This window comes from Bufo bufo, chromosome 2 (genome assembly GCF_905171765.1).
Source record: "Bufo bufo chromosome 2, aBufBuf1.1, whole genome shotgun sequence".
Classification (NCBI taxonomy): Eukaryota; Metazoa; Chordata; class Amphibia; order Anura; family Bufonidae; genus Bufo; species Bufo bufo.
The window spans coordinates 437573769-437591107 of NC_053390.1; the positions used below are offsets into that span (position 1 = coordinate 437573769).

At 46.3% G+C, this 17339-nt stretch overlaps 1 protein-coding gene across 1 annotated transcript in view; it reads left to right on the forward strand.

Annotated features, from left to right (window-relative positions):
• MYO9B (myosin IXB) overlaps window positions 1-17339 on the forward strand; it is a 182140-nt gene that overhangs the window by 98673 nt on the left and 66128 nt on the right. Inside the window, 6 exon segments of the mRNA XM_040417459.1 lie at window positions 1785-1874; window positions 3030-3143; window positions 3759-3798; window positions 5649-5771; window positions 14337-14417; window positions 15738-15848. Coding sequence (XP_040273393.1) covers window positions 1785-1874; window positions 3030-3143; window positions 3759-3798; window positions 5649-5771; window positions 14337-14417; window positions 15738-15848 — 559 coding nt within the window.

Below are 17339 nucleotides of genomic sequence, written 5' to 3' on the forward strand. Positions count from 1 at the left end.
AGTAAAGCAGTTCTCTTCTAAATTAGCATGTAAATCCTGCAGAGAACATCGGGTTATCTCCTGCTGATCTGTTCCATTTTCAACTGGGGGACAGGGCAGGGTGGGAAGCTCCTGCTTCAGCTAGTTGTCTTGCAGGCAGACACATGACCGTGAGGACAAGTAGGGGGCACATGGCTGAGCTCCTTGATCAGATTTCTTTATGTATTTTTCAGTTTTAATCGTATTATGAGACAAAATAAAGGAGTTATCCAAATTCTAAAACATGCCCCCAATGCCCGGGCTCCTCATTGAGTTTATACTTACCTGCTCCCTGGCACCCGCGTCGCTCCTGATCCCTGCACGGCTGCCGCTGCATCTCCCCGTCGCTCGAATCAAAACATCTGGCAACAGGGGGGAAGCAGCCAATAGCAGTCCGCGATGGGGACGAGCCTCCCTAGTGTGACCCGCGATGCCGGGGATGCTCGAGATGCAGAGGCGGGCATCAGGAGCAACAAGGCTGCCGGGCAGCAGGTAAGTATAATCCTATATGAGGGGCCCGGGCATTGGGAGGCACGTTTTAGACTTCGGATAATCCCTTTACAGGAGGGATGTTTAGTGTTCCTTTAATTGTTTGTGTACAATTATGGCTACTTTCACACTCGTGTTTTGGGCGGATCCGTCATGGATCTGCAACAACGGATCCGTTACAATAATACAACCGCATGCATCCGTCATGAACGGATCAGTTTGTATTATCTGTAACATAGCGAAGACGGATCCGTCATGAACTCCACTGAAAGTCAGTGTAAGACGGATCTGTTTTCTATTGTGTCAGAGAAAACGGATCCGTCCCCATTGACTTGCATTATGTGCCAGGACGGATCCGTTTGGCTCCGTTTCGTCACGCGGACAGCAAAACGCTGCAGGCAGTGGAATGGAGGCTGATTGAAAGCAAATTGATGCATTGTGAGCGGATCCTTATCCATTCAAAATGCATTAGGGCAAAACTGATCCGTTTTGGACCGCTTGTGAGAGCCCTGAACGGATCTCACAAACAGAAAGCCAAAACGCTAGTGTGAAAGTAGCCTTCTAAAGAGACATGCAGGCATTTTAGAATTATTCGTTTTAGAGTTAGGAAATAGAAGGCTTTATTCTAGCCATGCACAGATAGAACATTTTTTTTAAAGTATGTTCATAAGCTTCTATTTTGCACTTTTTCAAGTCGTCTCAAGTGTATTTTAGACTGAAGACCAGGCTTAGCCTTTCTTTTTATGGCAATTTCATTTGGGCCAATAAAAGGGTCAGTAATCGGATATGAGGAAATTTCTATCCTGATCAGTGCCCACTCTTTCTGCATTCACATGCAGCCATCTTCCCCCATGTATAGCGAATACCTTTCATTTGTTCCCAATCTGTTCCACGGTTTGTCGGCAGCATGTGCCTGTTCACATAGGGCGATCTGCCAGCAAATAAGGATTTGTGGTGCCATGTGACAGATATGATAACGCGACAAACAGTTGCTTGTTTGTCAGGTGATCGGCGGCACCTTTGTGCTAATTATAGGCAACAAGCATTCTTCCGAATACTCGTTCCCAATTATCAGTCCATGTAAAAGGGCTTTGAGCCCTGGTTCTGTGTAGTGAAAGCAATTTACATACAATAACCTCTTACATCATGTATGATCGGAGGAGATTTTGCCGCTCTATTGTTCATAACCCATCAGATAAATTGGGTAACTCAGCAGGCTAGTGCATAAATATCTGTTGTTCCACATCTTACTGGAGATCACCTGTACTCCACTTCAGCTGCTCCCTCCTCGATTTCTCCTTTGATTGCACCATGGATTATGATATCGATGTATTTGAAGACTTCATAAGTGTATATGAAAATAAGAAGTAAGTGCTGTTGGTGACACGCAAGTAATGTGTCCCCCCCAAAGGAGTCTTGAATCATACTGGGTCCTAGGCTTGAAAAAACAGTTTTTAGTATAATGTATTGCAGTTTTAGTTTTCACTATAGAGTAAAAAAAGAAATTCTATTAGAATGCTGCAATGAGATTATTATTTGGTGTAGTTGTATAGAAATGTAACTGCCATATAGAGTACCTAAAAACTGTGCTTTATGGTGATAAGGCTCCTTTGGGATATATCAGGTGCTTAACCCAGCGTCACTGCATGGAATATATCCACACCACCTACTAACCTAAGTGTTGGGTGTGCGGTTCACTTTAAGGTGCAGAGTTGCATCCATTATTACCATGTATGCAATCATGGGTTTTTAACTTGTGTGAACTGTTCTCCTGTTAAAGGGATCTGTCAGCAGGTTTGTACCTATGAAACTGCCTGACCTGTGACATGTGCGCTTGACAGCTGAAGGCTTCTGTGTTGGTCCCGTGTTCAATATGTGCCTGCATTGCTGGGAAGAAGGATGTTTTAATGTATGCAGGTGAGCCTCTAGGAGCAATGGGGGTGTTGCCATTACACCTAGAGGCTCTGCTCTCTTTTCAACTGCTGCACCCTCTGCACTTTATTGACAGGGTCAGGAGTTCTGATGTTTTCACTGTTTGGTCCTGTTAGAGGCTCCCGTTGCTCCTAGAGGCTCATTTGCATATATTAAAACTTAAGATTTCTCAGTAATGCGGGCACATATGAACATGGGATCATACACTGATGTCTTCAGCTGCCAAGAGCACATGTAACAGGCCAGCCAGTGTCATAAACTCAAATCTGCTGAGCCCTTTAGGCTTAACCGAGTACCCTACTAATGTGTTTCTCAGGGATTTATTAGTGTCTTTCTTGTATTACTGTTCGTTTTCTTGTGCAATTTTTTTTTTAACTGTGTGAAAGTTCCCTATATATTTTTTGGGTAGTTTAGTTGCTTAGTGTTTGAATCAAAGTCATCCATCAAATGTGTTATTAGAGTAATAAGCAAGCAGAACAAGCACATATACTTCTATTTTCTACATGAAGACGTCTGTCTGGAATGCAGAGTGTTCTCGACCTCTCCCATCTATAACCTGTGTGTCTTTCCTCTCCCCCTATCGCTGGCAGAGAGCGGCACTCTCAGCTGATGAACAGTATTAAGGGACTCTCCTATCAGGGGAATGACCCAGCCAACCTGCTGCGCACCCTTTCCCTACATAGACACTCGCGCCATCAGTTTCAGTGAGTGTGCAAGGGACTCTTGGTCAGTTGACTGCAGAGGACAAAGCAATAAGATTGTCATTGTGTGCTAAAGCATTGAACGTGTGCATTTTGGAAGCTATGCATTGCTGTAAAATGCTAGGCATGAGCTTTGAAATCTGTTTTGCAGATCTTTTAAAGTCTGTCTTATTATTGCATTTTGCTTTATGCTGAATTTGTTTGTCTTTGACGTGTGTTGGTAATGCATGCATACATATTCTGTTTTTTTTAAAGACTGCAGGTAAGTTTGGTAAGTCTGCTTGTAACAAACTAACATACTGTTTGAACTATGGCAAGAGAAAAGATATGGTGAATACCTTTCCACAGTTCTTATGAGACAGGGTTGGTAAAGTGGTTTCCCCTTGGAAATGGATGTCACATGTGGGGAGAGTAATTTGGGTACTATTGCTCCTTGGCAGTATTTGACTTTGTAACCTGATCAGAACTGTTGTGAGGTGGAAACTTATCTCATGACCCCAGGACCAACTAACAAATGACTAATGGTTATGCTGGCTTGGTGCGTTAACTAAAACAGAGTATCTGGTATTAAGGGGTATAGAATCCTTCTAATGATGGTGAACTGTGTTATCGCTGCAGGAAAAGTAAAGGTACACGCCAGAAGCAGCTCATCCCGAAGGTAATGCAAGCTATCATTTCTTCAGTGAATGAATGTAAAATTTCAGTTTGTATGTTAAACCTATTTTTGCTATTTCTTTTTTTTTATATGTCACTACATAAAAAAAAAAAAATAGGTAAAGTCTTTTTCACAGAGCCTCCTAATAGGCAGACCTGATATTTCCTGTAGAGATATCTTCTCGCCATTAGTCAGTATTTCTATGACATGTTAAGCTGCCCATACAGGTTAGGTCACTGATTCGGCAGGATTGAACGACCACTTAATATGTATGGGGGTCTCACTACACTTCCCTGATGACACATGTCAGGGGAGAAAAGGCTTGCGCTGTTGAATCTTAACATCTTTTGTTGTCAAGCGAGATGAGCTGCTAAAGGTGTAAAGGTGATGAATGAGCAGAACAAACATAAGGGATAGCTGCTGGCTGACAGTAATCTAATGTGTATATCCAGCCTAAAACTGGCCATACACATAATGCATTTGTTGGCCGAACCTGCTGCAATTCAACCAGAGCTGTCTGGCAGTGTCTTGCTCCGCTGTCCCCATAGTGTACATGGACTCTTTGGCCGACACAGCTAGTCCGACATCTGTGAATATGTATGGCCAGCTTAACGCCTATATCTAGATACCACCTGGGATCCACCGTACACAGTAGTTGATGGACACAGCCCCTCTGTTAACAGAGAATGTCCATAACACTCTCCCATAGAAATCGGTGTCCTTTCCAGGTGGCCCATGTGGCTGCTGTAAAGCATATAGCTGAATGCTTTCAGTTGCAGCTCAGGCAAGATGACTGCCCCCATAATCATGTACAGAAAATAGAAGTAAGACCTACAATTAGAATAACTGATCTGGTTAATTAGTAAAAAAATAAATAAATTATATACTCCCTTTAACCTCTTTGTGACAAGCACTGTACATGTGCGGGACAGCCACCAAGGTCCTAGCACAAAGTACCATACATACAGTAAATGGCGCTGGTGTGGCACAGGCTCAGTACCTGAAACCCTGCAATTGGCAGCAGTAGCTGGCTTTAACATAAAGCAGGGAAGGGCTCCATGTTGGAATGACTGAGATTGAAACTAGCTCCAATCCTGGCTATTTAACCCCTTAAATGTCGCATTGAATAGCAACGGCAGGATCTAAGTGGTTAACAAAAGGCAGAAGAAGGAGAAAACTAGAGCATCTACAAATTGCTTTGTCAGCAAGGTCTCTCCTAAACCGTTTATGGCATCTTTATGCTCTGTGTGTGAATTATGGATTAAATGTACGGTATTCGTGTTACTTCACACAACCATTTATCCCTGTTGTGTGAACGCTCCCTAAGACCAGGCTACACAAAGCCCTTACAGTACTTCAATGTACAGACTAGCTTTGGAATGACTTTGGGTATGAACTGTGAGTGAGACCTTGTTGCTGAACATTTGTGGCTTAATGGGTGCAAATTCCACAGTCCTATTCCAAATTGTAGTGTAGGTAGAAACAACCTCAGGTATATAGATGTGATCTTTGGGTATCTTATTTGTGAGCAGTTAGTGTTCAATATGACCTAAGGTATAAGCTTTTAAATGGGTCATTTCCGATTTTGATATACGCTACTTATACGCTTAGTGTGGTCAATCGCCGAAGTTATGTATAGGCTGGTTGCCTCTACATCACTTTGGTGCATCCACTGCCAGCGCAGTGGTATTAAGACCTGCGTCTAAATCACCGGTCTTAATAAATTACCCCATTTGTTTATTTTTCCTCTCCAGTGTGTGTATACACGTTATTTAAGTTTAACATTGCCGGCAGTAGAGACACTTACCTATAAATCACAATTTACCAAAGTTGTCTTTTTATTGTGTTTCCAGAACCTGCTTGACTCTCAGTCTCTGAAAATAATAATGAACATGACTCTCCATGACCGAACTACAAAGTCCCTCCTTCATTTGCACAAGAAGAAGAAACCACCCAGCATCAGTGCTCAGTTCCAGGTTTGTTCTGGTTAAAAGTAAAAATGTGTCCCACCATTGTCTTAACATTAGGTTGTTATGGGTTTGTCCAAGGGTTTTCTTTTTTAATTCGGGGGCAGTTGTAAAATAATAAACTCTCTCCTTTCCAGTGCCACTGCTCTGTTCTTACTGGGTTTGTTGACTGCAGTGATGACGTGCCCATACACTGTATGTGACTGCTGCCGCTAATAAATGGCCTTACCAAACTCGTGCCGTATAATGCTGAGGCCAGTGGTTGACTGCAGCAGTCATGTTTGGTGTAGGACATGTTATCACATCGCAGATGCGGAGAAGAGCGGTGGTGCTGGACCTGAGTTGGTTCAGGACAGTAAGTGTATAACTTTTTTTTTTTTTTATTAGTGTCTCTACCAACTATTATTTAAAATCTAAAAAAAAAAAAGTCTTGGACAACCCTTTTTTAAGTGTGAACATAAAAAAATCTAAATTCAGTCATTTTTTATAGAAAAATTTGTCAGAAAATTTGACACTTACAGTGGCCGTACACATTAGATTAACTCCTTCCCAACATCTGCCCTACATATATGGTTGATGTAAGGTCTTTAAGGATGGTTCCCACCTAGGATCTGAGCATGCGCCATAGTCACTGGGTGCCTGCTGCTGACTCTTAATCCCTTAGATGCTTTTTGACACAGCACCTGAGAGGCCCGAGAGCGCAGGAGCCATTTGGTTGATATGGGTACCTGGAAATGTAGTAGCACATGCACAGTCAGCATGTTCACTGCTCCAGTAGCAACAGAGCCTCTGAGCTTGCACCACTACTTGGAGCAACAGCACAACATAAGATTGACAAGGCCAGGCAAGATGTCCAGCCCTGTCAATTAATGGGGGACGGGGGAGCAGGCCAGCCCTTCACTCCTCAAGAAATCTGATGAATGAATCGATTCGCTGATCTCTAATCCCATAAAAAAATTAAATAGTAAATAATTGGTATTGCTGTGTCACAAAAAGTCCAAAATAAAATATCATGTTTATCCCACATGGTGAACGCTGGAAAGGGGGACCTCAATACCAAAATTATGTTTCTCGCCCAATTACTTGGGGGACACAGGAAACCTTGGGTATAGCTCAGCTCCCTAGGAGGCGTGACACTAAGTGAAAGACTGTTAAGCCCCTCCTCCAGCAGCTATACCCTCAGCCAGGAGAGAGAGACTACCAGTTTTTTGCTTAGTGTCAAGGAGGCAAGACACTCTCTGCACTGCAGAGCTGTCTTTGCTAAAGATTTTATTATTTTTTTTTCCTTTTTATATTATTTTCAATTTTTGCTTTTTTTCAACAGGGACAACAGAGTCGCAATAGACCTCTCTGTTTTCCCGGGGTTGAGCTGCGCCAGTGCCGGTTATCCGCACTGCTGCCTCCCCCACAGAAGAAAAGGAGGACCAGGGCAGCCCAGCTCCCCTGCCTCCCGCCAGCACAAGGGTCGCCCGCCTGCAAGTCCCTCTCCAGCCTCCTGCCACTTCGGTGCCAGTGGCTGAAGGGGCGTCCCTGCTGGATGGACAGAGGGTGAAAACGTCGAATGGTGAGATGGCTGTTCCAGCCGTTCCTACCCCCCCCTCCCCCCCCCCCCCCCCCCCCCCTGTTAGGGCTCTGACTTCTGCTGTCCCCTCTGCCTGGCCTTCATTGTCATACAAGACGCCCGGTCGGCTTCCCCCCTTTGTGTGCGGGGCAGAGCTGAGCAGTGCTCGCTGGACGGGTAGCAGGGGGAGGGTTACAGCGCAGTTACCTCAGGGCGGCGGATTTGATGCGGCGGCCGTGTGGGGCCGCCTTTGTTATTCTCGGCCAGTGCTGCCGCTGTGTTCAGCTCCGGCTACCGGTGTGTTGTTCGCCTCCGTTTATGAAGGAGGCGGACGGGGGCAAATTTTCCTGCGGCACTTCGGCGGTATATTTTTGAATCGCGCGCGCGAAAGTTTTAGCGGGGGGCGGAGCTTCGTTCCGCTTCTCCTGTGCATGTTAGGCTTCAGTCGGGGGCGGACGTCTTTTCTTCCCGCTCCTCGCTAGCCCCGCCTCCTTTTCGTGCCTGCTTGCTCTCAGGACGGATCGTTACCTCAGGTGTTGCTGCTGCTGTCGTCTGCTCCCGCTGTGACCTGGTAGGACTGTTGACCCCTTCTAGTACAGCAGCCCCCTGGCCTGGACGTTTTTATATTACTTCCAGCCAACATGTCTGACCCCTCAGCACCTGCTGGACCTTGGTATCATACCTGCACCGCATGTAAGGCGCCCCTTCCTCAAGGGCAGCCTGACCCGCATTGCTCGGCTTGCCAAGCCCCATTACAGGGTCCGCCATCTGTTGTGTCACCCCCTGGCCTCTTGGATCCCCCTGACTGGGCTAGATCCCTTTCCCAGGCTGTGGTCCGTCTCACTAGCGTTGTGGGCCGCCTTGCAGATGCATTGCCCTTATCGCAGCCGGATAATTCCCCTGCTGGGCCCTCCGGGTCCGCTATCTTAGCTGACCCGTCTGAGTCTCTCTCTCTCCAGGCGACACCTCCAGAGCCCGTCAACCCCATAAGCGGTCCAGGGCGGAGCGACTATCATCCTCGGATGCTTCAGTATCACCCCCAAGGGTGCGCTCTCAGTCGGGCCCTTCCTCCTTACAGGATATGCCCTCTGAAGGGGAACTAGTTGATTTAGACTGGGATATGGACTCGGCCTTGCCTTCAAAACTGGCTTCTGCCGTGGGCCATCTTATTAACAATATCCGTGATACCTTTTAAGATTCACGATGATCCTCCTAATTCTGAAAAAAACAGTGTTTCCTTTTTTCGCCAAAAGCAGGCGTCTGCAGTTTTTCCCCTTCACGCTGACTTCTCGTCGGTGGTTTCTAAGGCCTGGGCCCGTCCTGATGCCCGTTTTACCCCGCCTAAGAAGTTGGATATCTGTTATCCTTTCCCGGCGGATTGCATTACAAACTGGGCGTCACCACCTAAAGTCGACCCCCCCCTGTGGCCCGTTTGGCCAAAAGCACGGCTATTCCCGTAGCTGATGGCTCCTCCTTACAATCCACTGAGGATCGCCGTATAGAGGCCATTACAAAGGGTATCTTTGCAGCCTCCGGTTCCGCCCTCAGGCCGGTCTTCGCTTCCGCTTGGGCTGGAAAAGCAGTTTCAGAGTGGGCGTCTCAGCTGGATCAGGAGCTTGAGTCCGACGTCCCTATTCAGGACCTCCGTGCTCTAGCCCAACTTATCGTTCAAGCCGGCAAATTCGTCTGTGAGGCATCCCTTGATGCGGGAGCTCTCATAGCCCGTTCGTCTGCCCTGGCCGTTTCGGCTAGGAGGGAGCTTTGGTTAAAGGTTTGGACGGCGGACTCCACGTCAAAGCGGTCTCTTACTGGCCTTCCCTTCACTGGTTCTCGATTGTTCGGGACCCGCTTGGATGAAATCAACTCCGAATCCACGGGGGGGGGGGGGGGGAGCACGCATCTTCCCCAATCTAGGACTAGGAGCACCGCTCGAGGCCGTCCCACCTTTTCTCGCTTCAGGTCTTCCCGCAGGGCTCCCGCACCTCGCACCACTTCTGGTCCATCCCCTAACCCTGTCCAAGACAGACGTAAGAAACCTTTTTTTCGGACCCAGCCCTCCTGGCGCAAGTCACAGCCTGCTCGCCCTCCCGCGACCAAGCAGAACCCTACCTGAAGGTGAGCCCCCACCCACCCGGGTGGGGGGACGACTCCTCCTGTTCAGGGACTTCTGGCAGGCGCACGTCTCCGACGCCTGGGCTCTCGAGGTTGTGTCTTCCGGGTACAAACTCGAGTTTGCGTCCCTCCCCCCAGTTCGGTTCTTTCGCTCCCGGGTTCCCCCGGGATCCCCAAGGGGCGGCCGATTTCTTTACTGCTACTCGCACCCTTCTGGACAAGGGGGTCATCGTTCCGGTTCCTATGGAAGAAAGATTCAAGGGGTTCTATTCTAACCTTTTTGTGGTCCCCAAAAAAGAAGGCTCGGTTCGTCCCATTTTGGATCTAAAACGGTTAAACCGTTTCCTTCGTCTTCAGCGATTCCGGATGGAGTCTCTCAGGTCGGTGGTGGCCTCTCTGGAAAAAGGGGAGTTCCTGGCCTCTATCGACATCCAGGACGCCTACCTTCATATTCCGATCGCTCGGTGTCATCAGTGCTTTCTGCGCTTTGCAGTGGGGTCCGACCACTACCAGTTCGTTGCTCTCCCCTTCGGGCTGGCGACGGCCCCTCGCGTTTTCACAAAGGTCCTTGCCCCTGTCCTTGCCTTACTTCGTTCCAGGGGAGTTTTTCTTCCTTATTTGGACGATCTCCTTATCAAGGCACCCTCTCTGTCACTGACATCCGCCAGTGTGGACCTCTCGCTGCAAACCTTACGCCGGTTCGGTTGGATTATCAATCTTCCCAAATCCTCACTTGTTCCATCCAGGCAACTGATCTTTCTGGGGATGCTTCTGGATACGGATGCAGCGGAGGTTCGGCTTCCGTCAGAAAAGCGCCAGCTCCTTCATCGGTCAGTTCGGAGCCTTCTGATCCACCGCCATCCTTCCTTCCGGTTGAGCATGCGGGTCTTGGGACAGATGGTGTCCTGTTTCGAAGCCATCCCCTACGCGCAGTATCACTCCCGCACCTTTCAGACTGCCATTCTGTCCGCCTGGGACAAGTCCCAGGAGAGTCTGGATCGGCATTTCCCCCCCCCCCCCAGGTTCGCTCCTCTCTCCTCTGGTGGTTGCGGACCCCTCTCCAAGGGAAGTCCTTTTTGCCGATAACTTGGTTGGTGATTACCACCGATGCCAGTCTGTGGGGTCCGTGCAAGGCACTTGGTCTCCATCGGAGTCCAAACTGCCGATCAACGTTCTAGAGCTGAGGGCGGTTCTCCTCTCACTCCGGCATTGGACTTCGCTGCTTCAAGGTCACCCTGTTCGTGTCCAATCGGACAATGCCACGGCTGGCATACATAAATCATCAGGGGGGCACTCGCAGCGCAGCGGCGATGAGGGAGGTGTCTCTAATCCTTCGCTGGGCGGAAGTTCATGTTCCAGCCCTTTCGGCCATTTACATCCCGGGGGTGGACAATTGGGCGGCGGATTTCCTCAGCCGGACGACGATCGACTCGGGCGAGTGGTCTCTGCACCCCGACGTCTTCGAGTCTCTTTGCCTCCGTTGGGGTCGTCCGGACGTGGATCTCATGGCCTCCAGATTCAACCACAAGCTTCCCACCTCCATGGCCAGAGCCAAGGATCCGGACGCTTACGGCGTGGACGCGCTCATCCTTCCCTGGACGGAGTTCTCTCTCCTCTACTTTTTTCCGCCTCTGCCTCTTCTTCCACGAGTCCTTCGGAAGATCGCGGCGGAGGGCACGCCTGCGATCCTAATAGCCCCGGATTGGCCTCGTCGTCCTTGGTACGCCGACCTTATGCTGCTCCTGGCAGACGCCCCCGTGCCTCTGCCTCTAAGAGAAGATCTCCTCTCTCAAGGGCCTATCTTCCACCAGCATTTAGGGTCGCTACGTTTAGCGGCGTGGCTATTGAAACCGCAGTTCTAACGCGGCAGGGGTTTTCTGCTGACGTGGTCCGTACCATGATTCGTGCGCGTAAACCGGCATCGTCCAGGATTTATTACCGAACCTGGCGGGCCTATTTGAAATTCTGCGAGACCTTAGATGTTCATCCCCTTCGGTTTTCTCTCCCCACGATTTTATCCTTCTTGCAGTCTGGTCTGGACTTGGGTTTGGGTCTCAGTACCCTGAAAGGTCAGATCTCAGCGCTTTCGATCCTCTTCCAGCGCCCTCTGGCTCCGCTCGGTCCAGTTAAGACCTTTCTTCAGGGGGTTGCTCACTATGCTCCCCCGTATCGCGCTTCCGTTCCATCTTGGGATCTTAATGTTGTGTTGACGACTCTCCAATCTTCTCCTTTCGAGCCTCTGCGTAGGGTTTCCCTTCGCTTGTTGTCTTGCAAAGTTTTTTTCCTCGTTGACATCACGTCTCTTCGGCTTGTGTCTGAATTGGCGGCACTTTCTTGCGTAGAACCCCTCTTGGTTTTTCACCAGGACAAGGTGGTTCCTCCGCCCGGTTCCGGATTTCCTTCCGAAGGTGGTGTCCGCTTTTCACCTAAATGAAGACATTGTCCTTCCTTCTCTGTGCCCGTCCCCGTCTCATCCTCGGGAATGGGATCTTCACCGTCTGGATGTTGTTAGGGCTCTGAGGATCTACTTGGATGTGACTAGACCCTTTCGGCGTTCGGATTCTCTATTTTTGGTTCCGGAGGGTCCGCGCAGGGAGCTGGCGGCATCTAAAGTGGTTATTGCCCGCTTCATCAAGATGGCTATTGCTGAGGCTTACCGTGCTAAGGGCAGGGAGCCTCCCTTTGGTGTTACCGCTCATTCTACCAGAGCGGTCGGGGCTTCCTGGGCTCAACGAAATCGAGCTTCGGCTGAACAATTGTGTAAGGCGGCCACCTGGTCTTCTTTGCACACTTTCACCAAGTTCTACAGGGTGAACACTTATGCATCGGCGGATGCTGCTTTGGGCCGCCTGGTCTTGCAGGCGGCGGTGCCTTAATGCCTACGGTGCTTTTGTACTGCTTTTGAACGTCCCAAGGTTTCCTGTGTCCCCCAAGGAATTGGGCGAGAAAACAAGATTTTTGTATAACTTACCAGTAAAATCTTTCTCGCTCTTCCTTGGGGGACACAGCACCCACCCATTGTTTTGGTTGCCCTGACGGGTGTTTTGACTTGTTGGGTTATTTTGTTTGATCCTTGCCTTTTGTTTTAACTACTTGGGCACATAACTGGTAGTCTCTCTCTCCAGGCTGAGGGTATAGCTGCTGGAGGAGGGGCTTAACAGTCTTTCACTTAGTGTCACGCCTCCTAGGGAGCTGAGCTATACCCAAGGTTTCCTGTGTCCCCCAAGGAAGAGCGAGAAAGAGATTTTACTGGTAAGTTATACAAAAATCTCGTTTTTTCTGACCGCCAGGCACAAAAATAGAACAAAGAAAATCAAAAAGTCATAAACACCAAAAATACCAATAAATACAACAACTTTCCCTGCAAAAAACAAGCACTCGCACATCTCAATTAATGGAAAAATAGAAAGTTGACATCGAACTGAACCACCAAATAAAGTCTGTTTTAGTGCATATTGAAAAACTTACCCCACCACAAAAAAATAAATAACATTTTTTCCTGTTCCACCTGTCTTTTTAATACATAATATGGAACATTAAAGGGGTTGTCCAAGTTATTTTTTTGTTCTTTCTATGTTCCTAACTAGGCAAATATAACAACTTTCCAATGAACTCACTTTATCTGCAGTGGCTGGTTTCTCAGATTTCACTGAGGGTCAATGACCTGTGATGTCAGCTTCTCTCCCTGCTCTGATAAAGGTCGTTTACAAGCCTGTAGACGAGACGTCACTGTGCTGGCCACGCCCCCTCCCTTTACTGCTGTCTACTCTCTGCTAGGATTCTTAACCCCTTCAGCTGCACAGACTGGGTAGCTCTGCAGGCAGTGAGGAGACAATGCTGGGCACTGGAGCTGACATACTAGAGAGAGCATTGCACAAGAAGGTAGGGGGAAGATCCTGTGTATTAGCAGTGTCATTATACAGCTGGGACTTGTAGTCCTACACATACAACATGCTGCTGAGTCTCCCAGCAGGCAGACATGTCACTCAGGGCAGCACTTGTATTCACTACCTTAGCAGTGTCATTATACAGCTTGGACTTGTAGTCCTACACATACAACATGCTGCTGAGTCTCCCAGCAGGCAGACATGACACTCAGGGCAGCTCTTGTATTCACTCCCTTAGCAGTGTCATTATACAGCTGGGACTTGTAGTCCTACACATACAACATGCTGCAGAGTCTCCCAGCAGGTAGACATGTCACTCAGGGCAGCTCTTGTATCCACTCCCTTAGCAGTGTCATTATACAGCTGGGACTTGTAGTCCTACACATACAACATGCTGCAGAGTCTCCCAGCAGGTAGACATGTCACTCAGGGCAGCTCTTGTATTCACTCTCTTAGCAGTGTCATTATACAGCTGGGACTTGTAGTCCTACACATACAACATGCTGCAGAGTCTCCCAGCAGGTAGACATGTCACTCAGGGCAGCTCTTGTATTCACTCCCTTAGCAGTGTCATTATACAGCTGGGACTTGTAGTCCTACACATACAACATGCTGCAGAGTCTCCCAGCAGGTAGACATGTCACTCAGGGCAGCTCGTGTAGCCAGTCTTAGCAGAGCAGGGGGAGGGGCAGAGATTGTTATTATTGCATGTAAACAAAGGGCCAGAAAAGAACCAGGGAAATGAGGAAATATATATATTTTTTTGGCATAAAACTTGCTTAACTTAGTTATATATTGCTGCCCATCAGATTTTCAGTGCTATATTATTTTTTTTTTCATAACTCTGACAACCTCTTTAAATGGTACCATAAAAAAATCCACTATGTCAACAGAAATGTAAAAATGTTATGGCTCTTGGAAGGCTAGAATGAAAAAAATATGGCTGCAGTGGGAAGGGAATAAAGACCGTATGATTCAATAAACCTATTCCAACTTCTCTACAATTTCTTCAAGGCATCATCAAACAAGCTTCTAGAGACTCTGGGCAAAGCTGAACCATTCTTCATCCGGTGCATCCGCTCTAATTCTGAGAAGGTGGGACTTACACATTTAATTTTACAGCATTACTGTTTCCTTTACAGCAAAATGTCCCCAACATATTAGCATCTGTTGACACCAATGGAAACAGTATTTGCTTAGGCTACTTTCGCACTAGCATTTTTGCTGGATCCGGCAGGGTTCAGCAAAAACACTTTTGTTACTGATAATACAACCGTCTGCATCCGTTATGAACAGATCCGGTTGTATTATCTGTAACATAGCAAAGACGGATCCGTCATGAACTCCATTGAAAGACAATGGAGGACGGATCCGTTTTCTATTTGGTCAGCGAAAATGGATCCGTCCCCATTGACTTGCATTGGGGTAATGTCGGATCCGTCTTGCTCCGTATCCCAGGACGGAAAGCAAACTACAACATATTGTGGTTTTCTCTCCGATATGGGAACGCAACGGAACGGAATGCATTTTGGAGCGTTCTGTTCAGTTTTGTCCCCATTGACAATGAATGGGGACAACACTGAAGCGTTTTTTTTCCGGTATTGAGCCCCTATGACTGATCTCAATACCGGAAAACTAAAACGTTAGTGTGAAAGTAGCCTAACCAATATATAAAGTTGTGTCTTTTGGGTTTCACACAATAGGCTATTTTTCTTGAAGTATATCCGCATGAAAATCTGCACCGAAGTCCACAGTGAATTCTGCTAGTGTCTATGCTGAACTGTGGATGTCACTCGCTGCATGGCAGTGAATTAACTCTTTGGTGAAACTCTGCAGCAGTTCCACAGATAGGGCTTAGATTAGAAAATCTGCAATTTGTCTTTACATTCTGAGTAAATAAGTTTGTAAAATCCATTCACTAACATTGTACTTTACTTTTGTTGTGGATTCCGCTACTAAAATTCCAGAGCAAATAAGGTTTCTTACACACGAACGAGTTGTGTTTTTTTTCAGTTTACGTTCCATTTTTTGCGTTCCGTATACGGAACCATTTATTTCAATGGGTCCGCAAAATAAATGGAATGTACTACGTATGCATTCCGCTTTTCCGTTCCGTTCAAAGATAGAATATGTCCTATTATTGCCCGCATAACTGACAAGGATAGTGCTGTTCTATTAGGGCCCAGCTGTTCCATTCCGCAAAGAACGGAATGCACATGGACGTTATCCATATTTTTTGTGGAATAGTTTTTTGCAGCCCGCAAAATACTGAAAAACCATACGGTCGTGTACAATAGGCCTAAGTGAGCTCACCTTTTAGCAGTATTTTCTCTCAGCAATAACGTTATAAATGTACACTTATCAGGTTCATGTGTTTCTTAAATTCTTTGGATAAATCTTATGCACTTCCAATAGATGGAGATGACATTTGATGAAGCTTTGGTGCTTCAGCAGCTGCGGTACACAGGAATGTTGGAAACAGTGCGGATCCGGAGATCAGGATACAGTGCAAAGTACACTTATCAGGTACTTGAATACCCTAGTATATACAGTTAGGTCCATATATATTTGGACACTGACACGATTTATTATTATTTTTTTTAACCTGTTTACTAAAACATATTCAAGTTATATAATGGACATATAGTCTAGACTTTTAGCTTTCATTTGAGGGTATCCACATGAAAATTGTATGAAGGGTTTAGGAGTTTCAGCATCTTTACCTGTGACACCCTGTTTTTTAAGGGACCAAAAGTAATTGGACAATTGACTCAAAGGCTGTTTCATGGGCAGGTGTGGCCAATTTCTTCATTATTTCATTCTCAATCAAGCACATAAAAGGCCTGGAGTTGATTTGAGGTCTAGTGCTTGGATTTCGAAGATTTTGCTGAGAAGTAAAAATGCGACATGCAGGGGAAACAAGTCATCCTTCATGTGCGAAAACAGAAAAAACCCATCCGAGAAATTGCTACACTATTAGGAGTAAATAAACACCAATAATAAATAACTCACAAATACAATGACGAACAATACAATGGTGGATGAAGGACACACAGGATAAAAAGGGTATCACAATCTGGACAACATGTAAGAATATTCAAATGAAAAGGTCAGAGAAATACTGAGTGGCTAATAAATACCCAGGTTGGGCGTATAGTACAATAACCCAATCAAAACCGTAAACAAGATACTAGAGCCAAATACAGTACATAAGTATAAAGTGCAAAATACAGTGTACATGGACAATATAATGAACTGTGTAAACAATAGGCGTACACTCCTTGAGGAAGCTTACGCGAAACGCGCGTCGGGGTTCTGGATCACTATTCTGGTATTTATGATAGTATCTATTCTTGAATGGCCAAGTCGTTCACCTGATCTGAACTGTCGGGCGGTAATAATTCAATTAAGAATTATTAATTATGGTCATAAAATAATAAACCATGTAAAATTTAAAATGTATAAAATTTGTCATAAATTCTTGAAATCATGACCTGGTGAATCATAGACAAATTAATCGATACAATTCACATCTGAGTCCGACTATTTCCTCAGATAAGAAGTTCTTTTGACGTGAGATGACGTTAATGATAAACATGTAGTTCTGCTTTATACAATAATACACAGGTATTATAAAAATATGCAGATTTATTGGTTACAAGGTTATAAACATAAGTAAATAAACACAATGATACATGCAAATAAATATATTCAGCGTAGATATAAAGCATTACAAGCTTAACAATACATGTGAGTGGAAATAACTTGTCACATTAGAACAAAGCTATTAGGTTAGGATATCAAAATAGGAACATAAGTTATATACATTACTTCTGTTCAGAGAAAACCTCATGATATCAAGAAATGGGCATGTCTAATCCTAGACATCAATATGGAATACTAAAAACATTTCGGCCCCTTCTAACCAACTATACATCACATGACTTCAAGAATGGGCAAATTTATTCTAGGATATAACTTAGAAGAGATGCAATCATTTAATGCTTTGCTAGATTG